At 46.4% G+C, this 16,522-nt stretch overlaps 1 protein-coding gene across 2 annotated transcripts in view; it reads right to left on the bottom strand.

The window, feature by feature from the left end:
* LOC119268118 (bifunctional 3-dehydroquinate dehydratase/shikimate dehydrogenase, chloroplastic-like) overlaps window positions 1–16,244 on the bottom strand; it is a 26,585-nt gene extending 10,341 nt beyond the window's left edge. For both annotated transcript variants that reach the window (XM_037549629.1, XM_037549627.1), the window contains exons 1-7: window positions 15,899–16,244; window positions 9,922–10,027; window positions 9,402–9,620; window positions 7,871–8,217; window positions 4,464–4,527; window positions 4,262–4,367; window positions 4,041–4,181 (exon numbers count right to left, since the gene is read on the bottom strand). In XM_037549629.1, the coding sequence (XP_037405526.1) occupies window positions 4,041–4,181; window positions 4,262–4,367; window positions 4,464–4,527; window positions 7,871–8,217; window positions 9,402–9,620; window positions 9,922–10,027; window positions 15,899–16,086 (1,171 nt within the window). In that variant the 5' untranslated portion in view covers window positions 16,087–16,244. The remainder of the gene's footprint in view (window positions 1–4,040; window positions 4,182–4,261; window positions 4,368–4,463; window positions 4,528–7,870; window positions 8,218–9,401; window positions 9,621–9,921; window positions 10,028–15,898) is intronic.
* Window positions 16,245–16,522: the final 278 nt, after the last annotated feature.

Below are 16,522 nucleotides of genomic sequence, written 5' to 3'. Positions count from 1 at the left end.
CATGGACCTACCTACGCCCCCTACGACACCACTTGGACCAATGACAAGAGCCCGAGCAAAAGCTATCCAGGATAAGGTGAACTCGCTCCTCTCCGAACTACCACTTCCTATACATGAGACATGGCTGCATCCCAAGGTCATCCCCATGGACCTACCTACGCCCCCTACGACACCACTTGGACCAATGACAAGAGCCCGAGCAAAAGCTATCCAGGATAAGGTGAACTCGCTCCTCTCCGAACTACCACTTTCTATACATGAGACATGGCTGCTACCTCAAGCGGAAACACTATGTGTAATCATGTACTTGGAGGAAAGCCAAGGAGCAGCTACATCCAACGGGCAAAACGGCGAGGACACCAAGTGCCAAGGACAAGAAGAAGAGCTGCCACTGAAGCTACAGCCACCGGACGACCGGTCAGGGCCGGACGTCCGGCACCCGAAGCCCCAGCCCGCACAGGCCCCGGCCAATGCAAGCTACAGCGAGCGAACATCTGACGTCCCCGCACCCGAGCCAAAACAGCGGATGTCCGACGCGACCGAACGACCGGCCATCTTCGAAAATCCGGTGCCACCTCCATCGAGCCAGAAGCAGCGGAAGTCCAAAGACTACCGGACGTCCGAACGCCCACGAGCCACCAGACGACCGTAACCCACCGGACGTCCGGTACCTGTCTGCGCACAGTTTCGGGCCCGAGGCCCATGTACCCCTTCACTTCGCCCCCATTTGCACTAAGACTATAAATAGACCTCCTCCTCCTACTAGATAGGGTTAGCATAGGTTTAGCTCATTTGAGATAGAGCTTTACTCATCCATCCGGATCTACTCCATCGGGAGAGACCGCTCCGCTCCCTCTTCGGAGAAGATCCACCTTGGATTCAAGACCCCTTCATGGGATGACCCCTCAAGACCTCCTCACGGAGATGAACTAGTTACCGTCTGTATCGTCCTTTGTTGGATTTGGACCGTGTGATCTCTATGGGTACTTGGATCTAGCACATGTGTGATTGTTTCTTGTTGATTTGAGTGATTCCTCTCCTTCCCCTCGTGTTTTCCCCCTCGTGTTCTTTGTGTTCTTCGTAGGATCTGCTCCAATCATGAAAGATCGGCCCCTAGGGTTTCCACCCTACATCAGCACGGGTATTTAGCTAGTTTACATATGTGCAATATTTACGCACAACTTTTCATCCATATCTTACCAACCGTGTTGTACATAACATAGACAAATATGTGGATCAAATAGAGAAACTTTTTGGTTTTTGGAGCTATAAATTCATCCTTTTGTGTAGCCAATAAATTAATGTATTTTTTAATAAAACTTTACAGATATGTAGAACACATCCATGGAGAAAAATTGGAATTTTTTGAAAGTTCTAAATATATTTTTCGTATTTCTCAATATATTTTTCATATTTCCCAAAATATCGGGATCCATTGAGCCCGGGAGCTAAATTGCTACAAGCATCTAGATGAGGATTGCTTGACTGTTCCAAGACCTAGTTCCAAATTAGCGAGGATGATATAAGAGAACCGAGTCATGGGAAAGTCAAGTAATCCAAATAATAAGTTGGATGCAAATTAGTTAGAACAAACAAAGACATATCGGGAATGAGGCTGGCAAAGGTGGGATGTGAAGCGTTGATACCACACGAAAGGTGTTTGTTTCAAACCGTACCGAGAGCAGTGTAGCCTGCTAACATGGTTAGATCGCAATGGAACGACGAAGCTAGAAGGCTGCTTGCGGTAAACCTCTTCGTCAATGGTGACATTGACGAAGGTATTCTTGATGTCTAGTTGCCGAATGGCTCAACCGTAAATCTGAGAACGGTTGGGGAACTGAACTAAACCTCAATTGAACCCGCATGATCAATTTGGGCAAACCGAACCTAACTAAACCTCTTTAATTTTTATTTAAACCCAAACCATACTGAACCACGTCCTCACTCCACCTAAACTAAACTGAGCCGATGGTTGAAACCATGGTTTTAGCCAATGGGTAAATAACAGTTCCATACCATGTTGCCTCCTACGTTCATGGCAAATGGCCTGGTGCTGCTCCCATCTCTCTGCCTTTGTGAACAGCTTGTAAAGGAGTGGTTGAGTGGGGCAGTGGTCGAGCAGAGCGATGCACCTCAGGCGCCGACGCCGCCCGTTCTTGTCAGTGCGGTGGGTCGTGCATGCGCGCGGCCGCCGTCGCGCCTCCGAGTCCCGAGCTGAGCATGATCTTCAGCTGCTCCCACAAGGGTGTCGACGCCGCCGGCGCCGCTGGACGACTCTCCTTTGATGCGGCACTGCGGTTCAGCATCGCGTGGGCGGGAACGCCGGGACGGGGAGAGGTGGCGGCGGCGGCTATAGGAACAGGGAAAGAGCGAGTTGTCGAGCATACCTACGAAGTTCGAACCAATCTCAGGAACCGGTTTGGAACCACGGGTTGAGCTTGGTTGGAAATAGAACGATTCAAGCCCATACCTGATCACACCCACCTATTATTCACATGAAATTGAACCCAACCAAACTGTTAGCAGATACAATCCATTAGCGACCAAACCAAAGAAGCCCACTTGATTAAACTGAACCAATACACCCGGTTATACGAAAACCATCCCCAGGTTTGGTCAACCGCGGTGATGGCAAGACTAAAGGTCTCGTCATAGTCGACCCACCGGCTAAGCCTTTGATGATCCAAAGCGCTTTGTACCGAGCGAAAGGAGCGACCACCTGCCCTTCTAAAGCAGCGCGCTTTGGTCATGGTGTGGCGCCAATGAGGGTCCCGAGAGTACTGCGGTAGGACTTGGCACAGGTAAGACGACGGCGATCTCAATGGATGATTAGACAGTTCACCAAGACGACAATACCGTCCTTTGCAAGAGACCTCATGATGCGGGTCAATCCTAGGACAAAGCACAAGAGCACCAACGCGAACCGAGCATGAAGGCACGGGAGTGGCGTCGCCGGAGGCAAGCTTGACAGTGACAAGCCTGACCGCCAAGGAACTCAAGGAAGAACATCCAGAGTTTGAATAATTAGAGGCGTCAAACACAACTGGAATAGGTAGCGGGGGGCTAGGCTTGGACATGCATGAGGGGGATGGTAGCAACGCCCGAGTGAGGACATGGTGGAGAGGCTGAGAGCACGTATGGTGGTTGCGGACTCAGCAGCGGCAGTCATGGCGGGGAACCATGCTAGGTTGGATTTAACTAATTTGATATCATGTGATAGAGAAGCTTGTCCAACATCGTCTGAGATGGTTTGGGCATATTCAGCGCAGGCCTCCAGAAGCTCCAGTGCATAGCGGACGGCTAAAGCGTGCGGAGAATGTCAAGAGAGGGCGGGGTAGACCGAATTTGACATGGGAGGAGTCTGTTAAGATAGACCTGAAGGATTGGAGTATCACCAAAGAGCTAGCTATGGACAAGGGTGCGTGGAAGCTTGCTATCCATGTACCATGAGTTGGTTGCAAGATCTTATGGGTTTCACCTCTAGCCTACCCCAACTTGTTTGGGACTAAAGGCTTTGTTGTTGTTGTTGTTGTTGTTGTTGTTGTTGTTGTTGTTGTTGTTGTTGATATCATGTGATAGAGAGCTGGGGAACACTGCACATGGCATGATGCACACGCAATTGGTACAACCACCATACAATCAAAATAACATATTGTTAGGAGGATAATCTAGGGTTAGGTGCAACTAAAAGCTAACTATCTATATTGCTAACAGTTAAATTTTAACATGAAGCTCAATAAGAGGTGAAGATATCAGGAGAAGGGCGAAATCACGATAAACAACGATCCATTGCACTAAGGTTGGCGCGCTCTAATCATAACACGACATGGCACTGGATTTGGTCGTTGGGAATTAAAACATGGGTGCAACCAATTGCTCTGTGCAATAGAGTTGGATGCTTGTCAGGAAGCCTAGTCAGCGTCACCAAGGGATTGGCGACAATGATAACATGTCCCGACCCTTCATTTTCCAAACATGTGGGCCCAAAATATCAAGACCGTATGAATATGAATTTCAAATCGGATAAATACAAATCTTACCATAGGTACGATTTGCTACTACAACTCTTGCACCCTTCTTCTTTGCCCCATAGGCAATTGCCTTAGCAGCACCACCAGCACCTACAACAACAATAAGCCTGCCAGACAATGGTGACATAGCAGCATCCTTTGACCCCAGACCTGTGGAACATAAATCATGTGATATTTGTGCATGACTCCCAAATAACTGTTAAAAGGGAATCAATTAAGATTGCTAAAACCTCCTATGCCATCCTCAATAGCAGAAATTGCTCCAATGTAGTCTGTATTGTAGCCCACTAATTTGCCATCTGATTTCCTAACTATAGTGTTTATGGCACCTATTGACTGCAGATTAACACAACAAAATAGCAGGTCAAACAAAGAGAAAGTGGAAGCTAATTAATGAAGTAGACACAAAAGAAGTACAGTGCATCCAGGTACCTTAGCAACAGCATCATGTTCATGGCAACAATGTACTGCATCCACTTTGAAAGGAAGAGAGCAACTGCATTACACAAAGTCAAATGGTGTAAAACAAAATTGCTCTTGTGAAATGTGCCAATGAAAAGGGCTGAAATGACTTTCTAGAAATTGATTTTATAGGAGTGCAAGAGTTCTGGTTTTCTGAGGTACTGCTCGTGTTATGTGGGGTATTCCCTACACAAGGTGCAAAGCCCAACCTGGGGCTGGTTAGGTTGCAGAAGAGCAAGGGCATGTTGCCCTTCGAGTTGTCTTCTAGTAACTAAATTTTCTAAGCTCCCTAGGAATAGAGCGCACACGGTGTCCGGCATTCTTTTGCGAGGCGGACTCCACAGGTCCGCGTGAGGTTGCGAGTTGCAGTTGCTCTCCCTTTGGGGTGCTCCCGGCCGTCAGTGGGCGAGACATGCGTGTGGAAAACACTTTCTGTACTCTCAACCTTTCCTCTGAAATCTCAACCCCTTCCCCAAGCTCATCCCCTCACCTCTCTCTGGATCGCTGATCCCCTTCCTCGATCAGGGTATTACAAACATCAATGTTTTTTCAAGCAATGGGTTGCTGAAAATTTGGAGTTATCTATCAGTCCATGCATTTTTATCTATTTACTTTTTGTGTCATGTTTTCTTGTAAATTTGAAAGGTGTAGCCAGGACCTAGCAATACATGGTTACCTTGCTTGGTGGATTGTAAATCTCAAATGCCTTGGTAGGTAGTAAGCTCAGGCACACATGGACAGAGTTACTGTTCAATTCTTAGCATGACTAGCAAGGCTGTTATCCTGGAGTTCCTATATCACAAGTAATCCTTTTGTTATGTCGAAGTATTGAATTTACATCTTTAGAAAATCAGTTCTTTTTTACGTACAGTAGCAAAGAAGCAGGGTCTGTCCTAGAGCTACACACTCTCCACAAACAGTCTAAGAGAAATACAGTCATTATAGATTTTAGAGAGAGGTACCTACTTAATTCTTCAGTGCTTCATATCCTAGCATTCTTCTTATGCTTAATGGTTTAGATTCTGATATTTTGGGATGATCTGACTCATACTTACTGATGAAGTAAAACGATTACCTTCCCTTGATTTCCTTTCTTAGTTCTGTTCCTTGATGTTGTGTTCTTCATCCAGTCTTCGTGTTATATATTGTGCCAGTTCAAAAAAAAATTATTGTACATAACAGAAAACTTCAGTATTTAGCACCCGTTTGTGTAACTTTTGCTGGATCATCGCCTAGTTACTAACTAAAAGAATAAGAGAAGTGATGCATGGTTTTAAATTACATGATATATTTATAGTTGATGCTCTATAAGAATTTTTTACCATGCATGTATGTAACTTTCGCAAGAGTCCATCTTTCAGATTAGATTCATTCCAATAAATGAATAGTGTGTCTACACATTCTTATTTATGAATTTAAACCAAATTTAACTCCATGAAGTATTCTACATTAGTGCTCTTACTTCTTACTTCTATTGGCCGGAGAATCTCGAAATCCAGGTCAAGAATGAACTACAAATAAGCAAAAATACTTTAAGGAAATCCAGGGCAACCAACAAACAAGATGGCTCATGCTGTTTTTTTGTCAACTAACGTACCATGAATGAAGACACGATCAACCGTAAGTCCCCGATTCCTATTGTCAACGATTTGTTGGATGAGCTTCGAGATGTGTGCTTTTTCACTAAGCTCGACCATCGCTCTAGCTACCATCAAGTGTGCATGCACCCCGATGAAATCGCCAAGACAGCCTTCCATAGCCACAATGGCCATTATGAGTCAACTAACGTGCCATGAATGAATACACGATCAACCGTAAGTCCCAGATTCCTATTGTCAACGATTTGTTGGATGAGCTTCGAGATGCGTGCTTTTTCACTAAGCTCGACCATCGCTCTAGCTACCATCAAGTGTGCATGCACCCCGACGAAATCGCCAAGACAGCCTTCCATAGCCACAATGGCCATTATGAGTAACTTGTCATGCCATTCAGCCTGACTAATGCTCTGGCGGCATTCCAAGCTTTGATGAATGATATCATTCGACCATTCCTCTGTCGATTCGTACTTGTATTGTTTGATGATATATTGGTTTATAGCTCATCCTGGTTAGAGCACCTTCACCACCTACATGCTGTTTTCCAGGTTTTACGCCAACAAATACTCTTCCTTGTTGGATTAAACACCTGGTGCAGCCAACACTGAGTCAGTGCCTCAGTGGATTCAGCTCTACGGGACCGCAATGCCTTCCTCCAGGATGTCCGGGGACACATCCTGCAAGCCCAGCAATATGCTAGAGTTATATGATGATAATCACCGGGAACTCTTGTTTGAGATGGGAGAATGAGCTTGGTAGTGACTACGCTGCAGAACAGTAGAATCCTTGGCAGAGCATGTGCGCGGGAAGCTCGCTCCCACATACTATGGACCATTCAAGGTATTGGAGCGTATATAGGGTCAGTAGCATACCGTCTGGAACTCCCTCCAGGTACAAACCGACATGATGTCTTTCATGTTAGTCTTCTGAAGAAATTCCATGGTGACCCTCTGGCTAAGACCTCCTCACTGCCTCGTGTGGAAGACGGCAAGGTGATCATGCAGCCAGCCAAGATCCTCGGTGTAAGCCTACGTCGTGATGTCAAGCATGTGCTTGTTCAGTGGGAAGGTACAGCTGAAGATGATCGCTAATGGTCAGGCTGCAGCAGAGCAAGGCAAGTTCCCTTTTGAGTTGTCTTCTAGTTAGGATTGATCCCTAATGGAATAGTCAGTTCGTACTTGAATAGTTTGATTGAGTATATGCAGGTAAGAGTCTGAATTCTAGTTGTGTTCCAAGTCGAGTCACGTGTAAGGCTTCAACGAAGGTCTGGTTCCTAATCTCCTGTTGTCTCCTCTACCCCGTTACCTCTCTCATAGCAGATGGGGCGTCACCTGCCGGCCAGCAACTCATCTGCCCAAGAGTATCTCCCCCGGCACGGCATAAACCTCCTATCTAAGAACCATAATAGCTCGTTCTCTAGTTCACTCCTTGTGTTAAAAATGCTTGTGTTAGCTACCTTGCACAAACCACGCAGATCAGTGTTTATTAAGCATGCTAAGAATGTTTGAACTTGAAAAAGGAAAGATGATGAAAAAACACATTAAAAGGGCAAAAGTGGGGATATGCAGAGCTAGTGATACAGTTATACAAATGCACAAGTGAACAATTATGAGATCTGATGTGGTGGGAACCTCTGATAGATTTCTCAGTCTTTCAGGGATTATTTCCAATATGCACAGCCACGTGCTCATCAAGATCATAGCAAAATAATCATTTCATTCTAAGCAATCCTACAGATTAGTAATGTATTCTTTTTCTACTTTGCTGAATTAGAATTAGTACCTAAATCCTGAAAAATCTGGAGATGAATATGTGTCAAGAAATCTAGCAAGATCGTCTGCCAGAAGTGGAAGATAAACAGCATTGTATCCAACAGACTGTAGACATTTATTGTGCAAAATTGGGCTCTTGCTCTGCTTTACTGGGTTGGCTATAAGACCAAGAACTTTTGTATCAGGTCCTATACACCTTATATTGTAAATGTCCAATAATTCTTCAAGTGTTGGTTGCCCAGATGCTGATGTCTTAGTAGCATCAAGTATTCCAAAGGTAAGATATCCACCAAATTTTGGGGATAACACCCTTGACATCAAACCTCTCTCACTCATCACCAATCCAATCATAGGCACCTGTCATTTCTATTAATCAGTGAAATGGCAATGTATAGGCCGGCATGAATTAATAAATCATGTAACTTAAATCCTTAGCATGTAAGTGCACATCAGATTGCAATTAGCCAAACTGATGTTTGGCTTCTGATCAATAATATCAAGCTTTAAAGCCAAGATAAATGAATAATAAGATCGAAAAAATAGCAGATTATATCTTTTGGTCCCCAGATTTATTTTCTTCACCCAGGCCACAAAAATGCAAGTTTTCACGAAATTTGTACGTGCAGAAAGTACAGACATTACCATCAGTAATTTTAAAAATTTGGCAATTATATCTTTAGCCCGAGAGCATATGCCGCTGGGTGCAAATCTAAATTAGCAGAGATAAAGGATTATATGAAACAGCTGTTGAGTACCTTAACTCTTGTTCTCTGTAGGATATTAATTCTTTCAAGATGGAAAGTGCTAATTTGCTGATTATAAGTAATAGTAGTTGAGAAAATAGCAGAAACTACTGTCATTATCACTTGAATTTGAGAAAAAAAACTGTAGAACTAATTATATTATGGCATTAACACCATGGACGCTTATTAACTTACAATTACTAAATAAACATACCAATGGGTTAGAGAGTAGTGACATGTAAATATGTGATTATTGACTATTGTAATTCAATGTCCATGTCAACTTTGGTAAATATGGTATTTACGACGATCATACCAAAATATTTTGATAATGCATTTATTATTACTAAAAGTATTGTATTTACAAAAAAAATGATACCGTATTTGCCAAAATACCGTGTTCAGCAGACAAACCGGATGGACACAAAGGTAGCTAGTTAATAAAGTAAGGACAGGGAAAATTTCACAAATTAAGACAGCTAGCTTGTTTTTCTTCGATATTCTATTCTATATTGAATAAACTATTATTTGAACATACAGGGAAATGGACCAACTAATTCTTGCACAGTACATACAGGTGGGTGCTGTTCATCTGGCTTAACTGAAGCACAACTGTAGAGATTCAATTTTTTTAACAGCAATGGGCAATAGTTAACTTTCAAGTTCTACGGAGCACATCTTCAATATTGAGAAGGCCAAGTTCAATCAAAAGACATAAGGACTGAATATACAAGACAGACACAAGTTTCTGGGAGGAAATAGTGAAATCTTTCTTGGATTCTAGAAACTGTCACTTACTTGGCAGTGCACCATCACTTGGAACATCCTTGACACATCAACAATGTCTGTAGCAGTTGTTGCAACTTTAACTATGTCAGCTCCAACTTCTTGTATTCTGGCTACAAGATTTGCAAGCTCCTCGCAGGATGGGGTACTTTCATAATTATGTGAAGAAACAATAAGTTTACACTTATCTGGCTTATTACCAGAAAGAAAATCAACAAATTTGTCAGCAACCTGCAACATAGCAAAATATGTTGGCCATGAGAGTATCCATATGATTATCTAACACACCAGCTAACAAATCTAGTAGCAAAACCATTGTATCATCAGTGGTAGAAAGAGAACAAAACAGAGTTTCTTTCCATATGTAATACTTGTTTTTTTTTACTAATCTACGTTTAGGGACAAGTTTAATCATGAATGTCTTGTGCAAACTAACATGACATTGACATGTATCCACAGAATTTGTCCATATTGCATTATCCAGTATTCACAAAATGGTGAGCATCAGAAAATTTCCAATGTGTAAACAAACCTTTAACTCGATGTCAACATAGTCTACACCTAGTTCCATAGCTAAACAGAGTGTTTCAAATCTAGTGGCATCATCACCATCATAGCGACCTCCTTCCCAGTTAGGCCTGCAAAAAACAGACACATATGCACAGCATTTATGTAAGGCATCATGGTGCTTAGTTGTACAGTGGAAATTAGTTATATTTTGCAACAACGAGCCACCACGGCAATACAGTCCAACAGGTGACTTGGTAAGGGACTGGAGGTGATGGCTTAAACGACAATGAAACGGCTTTACTTAGACCTTTTCCTAAAGCTTGGCAGGTGGTAGGAGCTAGGGCCCTACCGGATCTAGGGCGTAGGTTGTAGGGGAAGGAGGGGGAAGGGCGAGGGCTGGTGCGCGGCGGCCGGCGGCGTGGCGCCGTCCTTGCGACGGGAGCAGCGGCGGCGAAAGCAGGAGGCGTCTAGGGTTTAGGTCTCCCAGCTCCCTAAGGGAAGCCGAGCAAATATTGATTGCTTCTTGCTTGATTAGATTGATACATCTCCTCTCCTTATATAGAGAGGTTTACTTGAATCCTAAGCAAACATCCTAATACGATAAGATAATTGGGCTAAGCCCCTAATTAAGATACTTGGGCCATAACCCACTGGGCTAAGCCCTATGCCGGTCATAACACTTCTCCCCGCCTGCACAAACAGCTCGTCCTCGAGCTGTAAGGTGGGGAAGCGCTTGCTGAACTCCTCGAGGTGATCAACCAGCGTCAAACACCTCCGCGACAGCTGGGGCGGCAAGGTCGGCGGCGACGGCGTCCTCCGGAATGTAGTCTGCAACCTCCAGGTAGAAGAGTCGCGGGCAGGCGTGGCCGGGCGTGTAGGGCTCGTCGCAGTTGAAGCACAACCCTTGGCGGCGACGCTCGAGTAGCTCGGCCGAGGTGAGCCGGCGGAACGGGCGAGCCGCGGTCGCAGCGAGGGGTGCCGCGGAAGACTGAGCAGGCCGACCCTAAGCGGGATCTGGCCAGGGTAACGACCCAGTGGCCCGGGACAGTGACTCCTGCTGGACGGCCACCGCGCGGCGCTCGAACGCGCGAGCATAGTACATGGCCGTCTGGATATCCTGGGGTCCCCGAAGCTCCACATCCACGCGGATGTGATCCGGAAGTCCACCGTCAAAGAGGTCGGCCCGCTGCTGCGCCGTCACGCCCGACGCATGGCATGCCAGGGCCTGGAAACGGTCGGCGAAGTCCTGAACCGTGGAGGTGAAGGGAAGGCGGCCTAGCTCCGCCAGGCGGCTCCCGCAGATCGAGGGCCCAAAACGAAGGAGGCAGAGCTCGCGGAAGCGCTCCCAAGGGGGCATGCTGCCCTCGTCCTGCTCGAGGGCGTAGTATCAGGTCTGTGCCGCGCCGCGGAGGTGGTGAGAGGCGAGCCAGGCGCTCCGAGGCGAGGGTGCGCTGCCCGCGAAAGAACTGGTCACACTGGTTGAGCCAGTTGAGGGGGTCCTCCATGCCGTCATAGGTGGCGAAGTCGATCTTGGCGAACCGCGGCGGTGTCTGGGTCGGAGCGCCATGTCGAGCTGGCTCGAAGGTGCGGAGCAGCGAGGCGGGTGGCGCCTGGTCGGAGTACTCCGGGTAAGGACCCGCGGAGCTGGATGGCCCGCCGAACTGCGAAAACGGGGTCGGCTGCTCCGGAGCCGTGGTGTAGACCGGCGATGGCGAAGACCCAGCCGCCCAAGCTGTTAGTGGCGACGGGGAGGCCGGACACCGGACCTGATGTATCAAAAGGCCGGCCGGCGAGGACGCCCCTGAGCTGGGCAGAGGTGGCGCCGGTGGTTGCAGCGTCGGCTGTGGAGGGTGGGCGGGTGCGTGGTTGCCACGGGGGAAGGCGGCTGCAGATGCCATAGGGGACCCGCAGCTGGCGGCGGCGGGAGATGCCACAGAGGAGCCGCGGCCGGAGTGGTCTCGCCAGGGTGCCCCGCCTGGAACGGCAGTAGCGGCAACCTGGTGCAGGCCGGCGCGCCCTGGGCCGGCCACGGCAGCACAGGGGGACCTGCCTGGAACGGCAACAGCGGCTGCCCGCTGTAGGCAGGCGCGCCCTGGGACGGCCACGGCAGCGCAGGGGAGCCTGCCTGGAACGGCAGCAGCGGCTGCCCGCTGTAGGTAGGCGCGCCTTGGGACGGCCATGGCAGCGTGGGGTGACCGTAGGCGGCGATCGGCGCAGCCGGCGGAGGTGCGTACGGCCCAACCATATACTAGTGGTACTGGTTGAGGTGGAGCCCTTGGACGGCCGTCACGAGATCCCGCAGCGTGCTGGTCATCTGTTCCGGCGTGAAGACGGTGGTCGGCGGCGGCGCGGACGTGATGGGTGCCGGCGGCGGTGAGGAGCCCGCGGTGGTGACCGGGCCCGACAGCGTGGAGACCCCGGCGGTGGTCATCGGGGTGGACGTCATCGGCGCGGAGGTGGAGGCGGGCAGCGGCGGCGATGGTGTTGACGAAGACATGATCGGACCCAAGTCTCTAGTTACCAAATTGGTAAGAGCTAGGGCCCTACCGGATCTAGGGCGTAGGTTGTAGGGGAAGGAGGGGGAAGGGCGAGGGCTGGTGCGTGGCGGCCGGCGGCGTGGCGCCATCCTTGCGACGGGAGCAGCGGCGGCGAAAGCAGGAGGCATCTAGGGTTTAGGTCTCCCGGCTCCCTAAGGGAAGCCGAGCAAATATTGATTGCTTCTTGCTTGATTAGATTGATACATCTCCTCTCCTTATAGAGAGAGGTTTACTTGACTCCTAAGCAAACGATACTAATACGATAAGATAATTGGGCTAAGCCCCTAATTAAGATACTTGGGCCATAACCCACTGGGCTAAGCCCCTATGCCGGTCATAACAGCAGGCCTCTGCTGCACTTTGTATTTAGAAGATTGCAATATGATTATTATATAGGAAGTTCTTTTACTATAGTCATTGTTGGTTAACCCCATTCTCCAGATCACTGCCATGGCAGCGTTTTCGCCTAGTATCTTTGTTAGCGTTCCATTTCTTCAGAAATAACGCCCGGTAGGCTATGTATCGGCCTAGCCGGTTTATTTGCTTTCTGTTAGAGTATTTAGCGGCCTCGACGAGCTGGTCATGGGATGGCACAGAGCAAGGAGCGGGTCAAGGCCACAGTAGCCGGGGGACTAGCGCCACTTCTTTGTACTCTGAATAAATAGCGGAGAAATACAGAAAAGCAGCAAGTCAGTGCGCTAAGCAAAATCTCGTGTGTGTTCACTGTGTTCATCGCGATCCAGCTGCAACTACAGTCGTCTCCCTTAAATTTACCAAGTTCAAGCTTTGTCTTTCCCATCAGTTTAAACTCAATAGTTTATTGGCCTCTGTATGATGTACATGAATTATGTTCTGTGTAGATGCTCTATGATGTACACAAAATGAACTGCTCTTATGATGCAGTGGTGGCACAACAACTGGGAGTTAGTTGTTTGATGAATTTTCCCAAAAGCATTAGTTGATTTTTTGTGTGTAGTTTTCCTGATTCCTGTCATGGGGCCATTGCCACAGGGAGCGAAAGCTAGATAGCGTACAATTGTTACTTCAGCACATGTCTTCTTACTATTAGTGATTTCAAATTTAAGGGCACAATTAGATGCTTAATTAGAATTTTTCTTGCGAAATATGTCATTTCTAAATAATGATGTTTGATCGATATATGATATGACCGCAAATGTAATAGTTCTTCATGAGATTAGTCAGTGACATCCAAGGCCCTTCAAATTTTCTTTCCCAGGGTCAGATCTGCCTCGGGTCATAATTGGTCCACAGTTGATCCTTGATTATTATTTTTGTGGTTTTTGTATCAGGTAATTCGCGTCTTGCATGAATTTGTATTTTAATTCAGTCAAACTGTACCAACTTGGCAGTATGCTTTTGAATTTAGTATCATAATCATCCACTTATTAGGTGAACAGATTGACTTTGGGGGGATCCCACAGTCCGTGTGTACCTACATACTCGTTATTTAAACTGTTTTGGCAAAGCACTACATGTGCGGGGAAAGAGCGCAACTGTGCCATCTATAACAGGCTTGTTAGTTTCTTCCCTATCATCTTCAAGTGCCACATAGTTGTGCGTAAATTCCTGACATGGTCCTGCTCCAACAGAGAAGGATGGTAAGATATCAAGTTTGGTGTTCAAAATAGTGTTGACTTCTATGTTGTTTCATTCTGAATGACACCAAAGACCCAAAGTTACTCATGAACTTTCTTTCTTGTCCATGGCCACTACAAGCAAGTGTTGCATCAGGTACGTAGTGTTCTTGCCATGCTTGAAGCTCTGCAGGAATGATCCAACTGGTGCTACCCATGCCTCACTGACCACCAGCATTAGTTCGTTCTATAACCACAGCTCGTCGGAGCAGATCGGCAACATTTGGGGCCTGTTCTGCTGTTTCAATGCAATCATTTGCAGTTGATACTTAGTTTTATGTGTATGTTGAGATCTAACGTTAAATCATCATCAGCTCTATGGCAAGCATTAGCATCCTGTAATTTTTACAAACAAGAACAAACTACTGTTTGTTGTTAACTATTTAACTAATTAACCTGACCAGTTATTCACAGCCTCCTTGTATAAAATGATTTAGCAAGCTAGCTGGACATATGAAATTGTTTGATCTTCGCATTTCCGCTGGCATCCTGCTTTTTTGATACCTTTCATATGGTGCTTCATATTCTTGTCAATGCCATAATTTTACCACCACTAGAACTAGAATAATTAGGCTTCTTTTCATAATTAATCTCAATGCATATGACTCACAAGCAATGATGAAGGAAGGTGCTAACTATTTTATTAAAATTTATTTATTTTGTACCTGTTGCAACGGACCCTTTTGCTAGTACTCCCTCCATTACACAATATAGTGCATCCGCGTTTCCCAAGATCCAAGTTTGACTGTAAATTTAACCAACGAGACCGATTGCGGCGGGGGCAAAAATTATATCACTAAATTCACATCGAAAATACGAATTCAGTGATATAGTTTTTGCTCCTGCCGCAGTCAGTGTCGTTGGTTAAATTTACGGTCAAACTTGAATCTTGAAAAGCGCGGGCGCACTATATTGTGGAATGGAGAGAGTATCAAAAAGTGCATGTTCATAAAGGACTTCTACCATAAATGTGTTTGTAATAAAGTATAATCTTTTATTTATTTTTCTATTTAATGTGTCTAGAAAATTTTCTGTCAGGAAAGCTTGAGATCACAAGGTTTTGGTTCTTGCATCGAAACTGATTAGGAGGGACCCTAATAAGGTGCTGCATACGGTGCTTGGTGACGTTCCCTCATGTGCGAGATTGAGCCCAAAATTTTCAAAAATCAACTTTTTAAGTTTCAAAAAAAAACTGAAAACAAATACACAAGTACTTAGATAGCTATATTAGATGCGTGTGAAATTTCATCACCAAATACGTTTTGATTTGAGCTGTACCAAAAAAAATCATGTGCTTTTATAGTCATGTGCTAGAAATACGTGGTTTTGTCATTTTTGTGTACCTCGCTCAAAAAAGTATGTCACCATGAAACTTTGCAGACAAGTACTCCCTCCGTATTAAAATATAAGACGTTTTTTGACACTAGGGAGTAGTATACATCCATATGTATGTGTGTGTTTTTCAGAATTTTTCAAAACCTAAAAAATTGTTTTTTGAATTTTTCAAACCAAGGGCTCCATGGAGCTCCAGCTCAATTAGCAATTTCCGTTGTGTGAATATTTTTTTGCTAACTAATATATGGTGAGGTGTTAAAAAAAAACAACCCAAAACTAAAACAACACAAAAGCTAGGATGCACAAAAGCAAGCAAGGGAACACTCCAGGCCGGTGAGCAGCATCTGCGCGCCCGTTCCGAATTTGATTATTCGCAAGTATCCGCACGCCCGTTCCGAATATTGCAACACGGACGCGAAATTTCAGAACAACCAAACCGGGGATCGAGAAGCAGGCGAAGAGGAGATCGAACCGGTAGGTGACAAGGACGGGGAGTGGGCAGCTGTGGAGCAGACGTGGAAGGTCCTCCCGCGGGCGGAACCCCTCGATGTAGTCCAGTCGGATCTCGACAAGGTCGCCCCCTGCGGCCGCTGCGGCCGCCGCGTCGATCTTCATCCCCTCGACCGTCCGCCCCACCAGCGGCACACACAGCAGCGTCATGTCCTCCTATTTTTTCTTCCTTCACGCTCCCGATGCAGATGCGGGCGATCAGTGTGGGGGTTGGTGTGAACTGCACACGTACGCGACTGGGAAGCGAGGGTGGGCGGAGGACTGGAGGTGTGAAGAAAGATAGCACAAAGGTCCTAGGGTTGGTGGGGGTGAGGTTGGTGGAATGCTGGCAGCAGAAGTTAGATATCCGAATTGTGCCGTTAGACATTTGAGGCAGCGAAAAAGACCATCATCCAATACATTAACGTATGCGATTTGTGCGTCCGCTTGCGCAGTCCATATAGGCAGAGGGACACTATGCATCGCAGCCAATGAAACGAACGGAGGTCTTATGCTATCAACGTCAAAAGAGAGAAAAGGGGAAATGGCGTGGATTCGATAGGGACCTTTTTCATCTTCCACACACAACCTTCTCTTTGATTTTTGT

This window comes from Triticum dicoccoides, chromosome 3A, assembly GCF_002162155.2.
Source record: "Triticum dicoccoides isolate Atlit2015 ecotype Zavitan chromosome 3A, WEW_v2.0, whole genome shotgun sequence".
NCBI classification, from domain to species: Eukaryota; Viridiplantae; Streptophyta; class Magnoliopsida; order Poales; family Poaceae; genus Triticum; species Triticum dicoccoides.
This window is presented reverse-complemented; position numbering and strand designations above follow the sequence as displayed.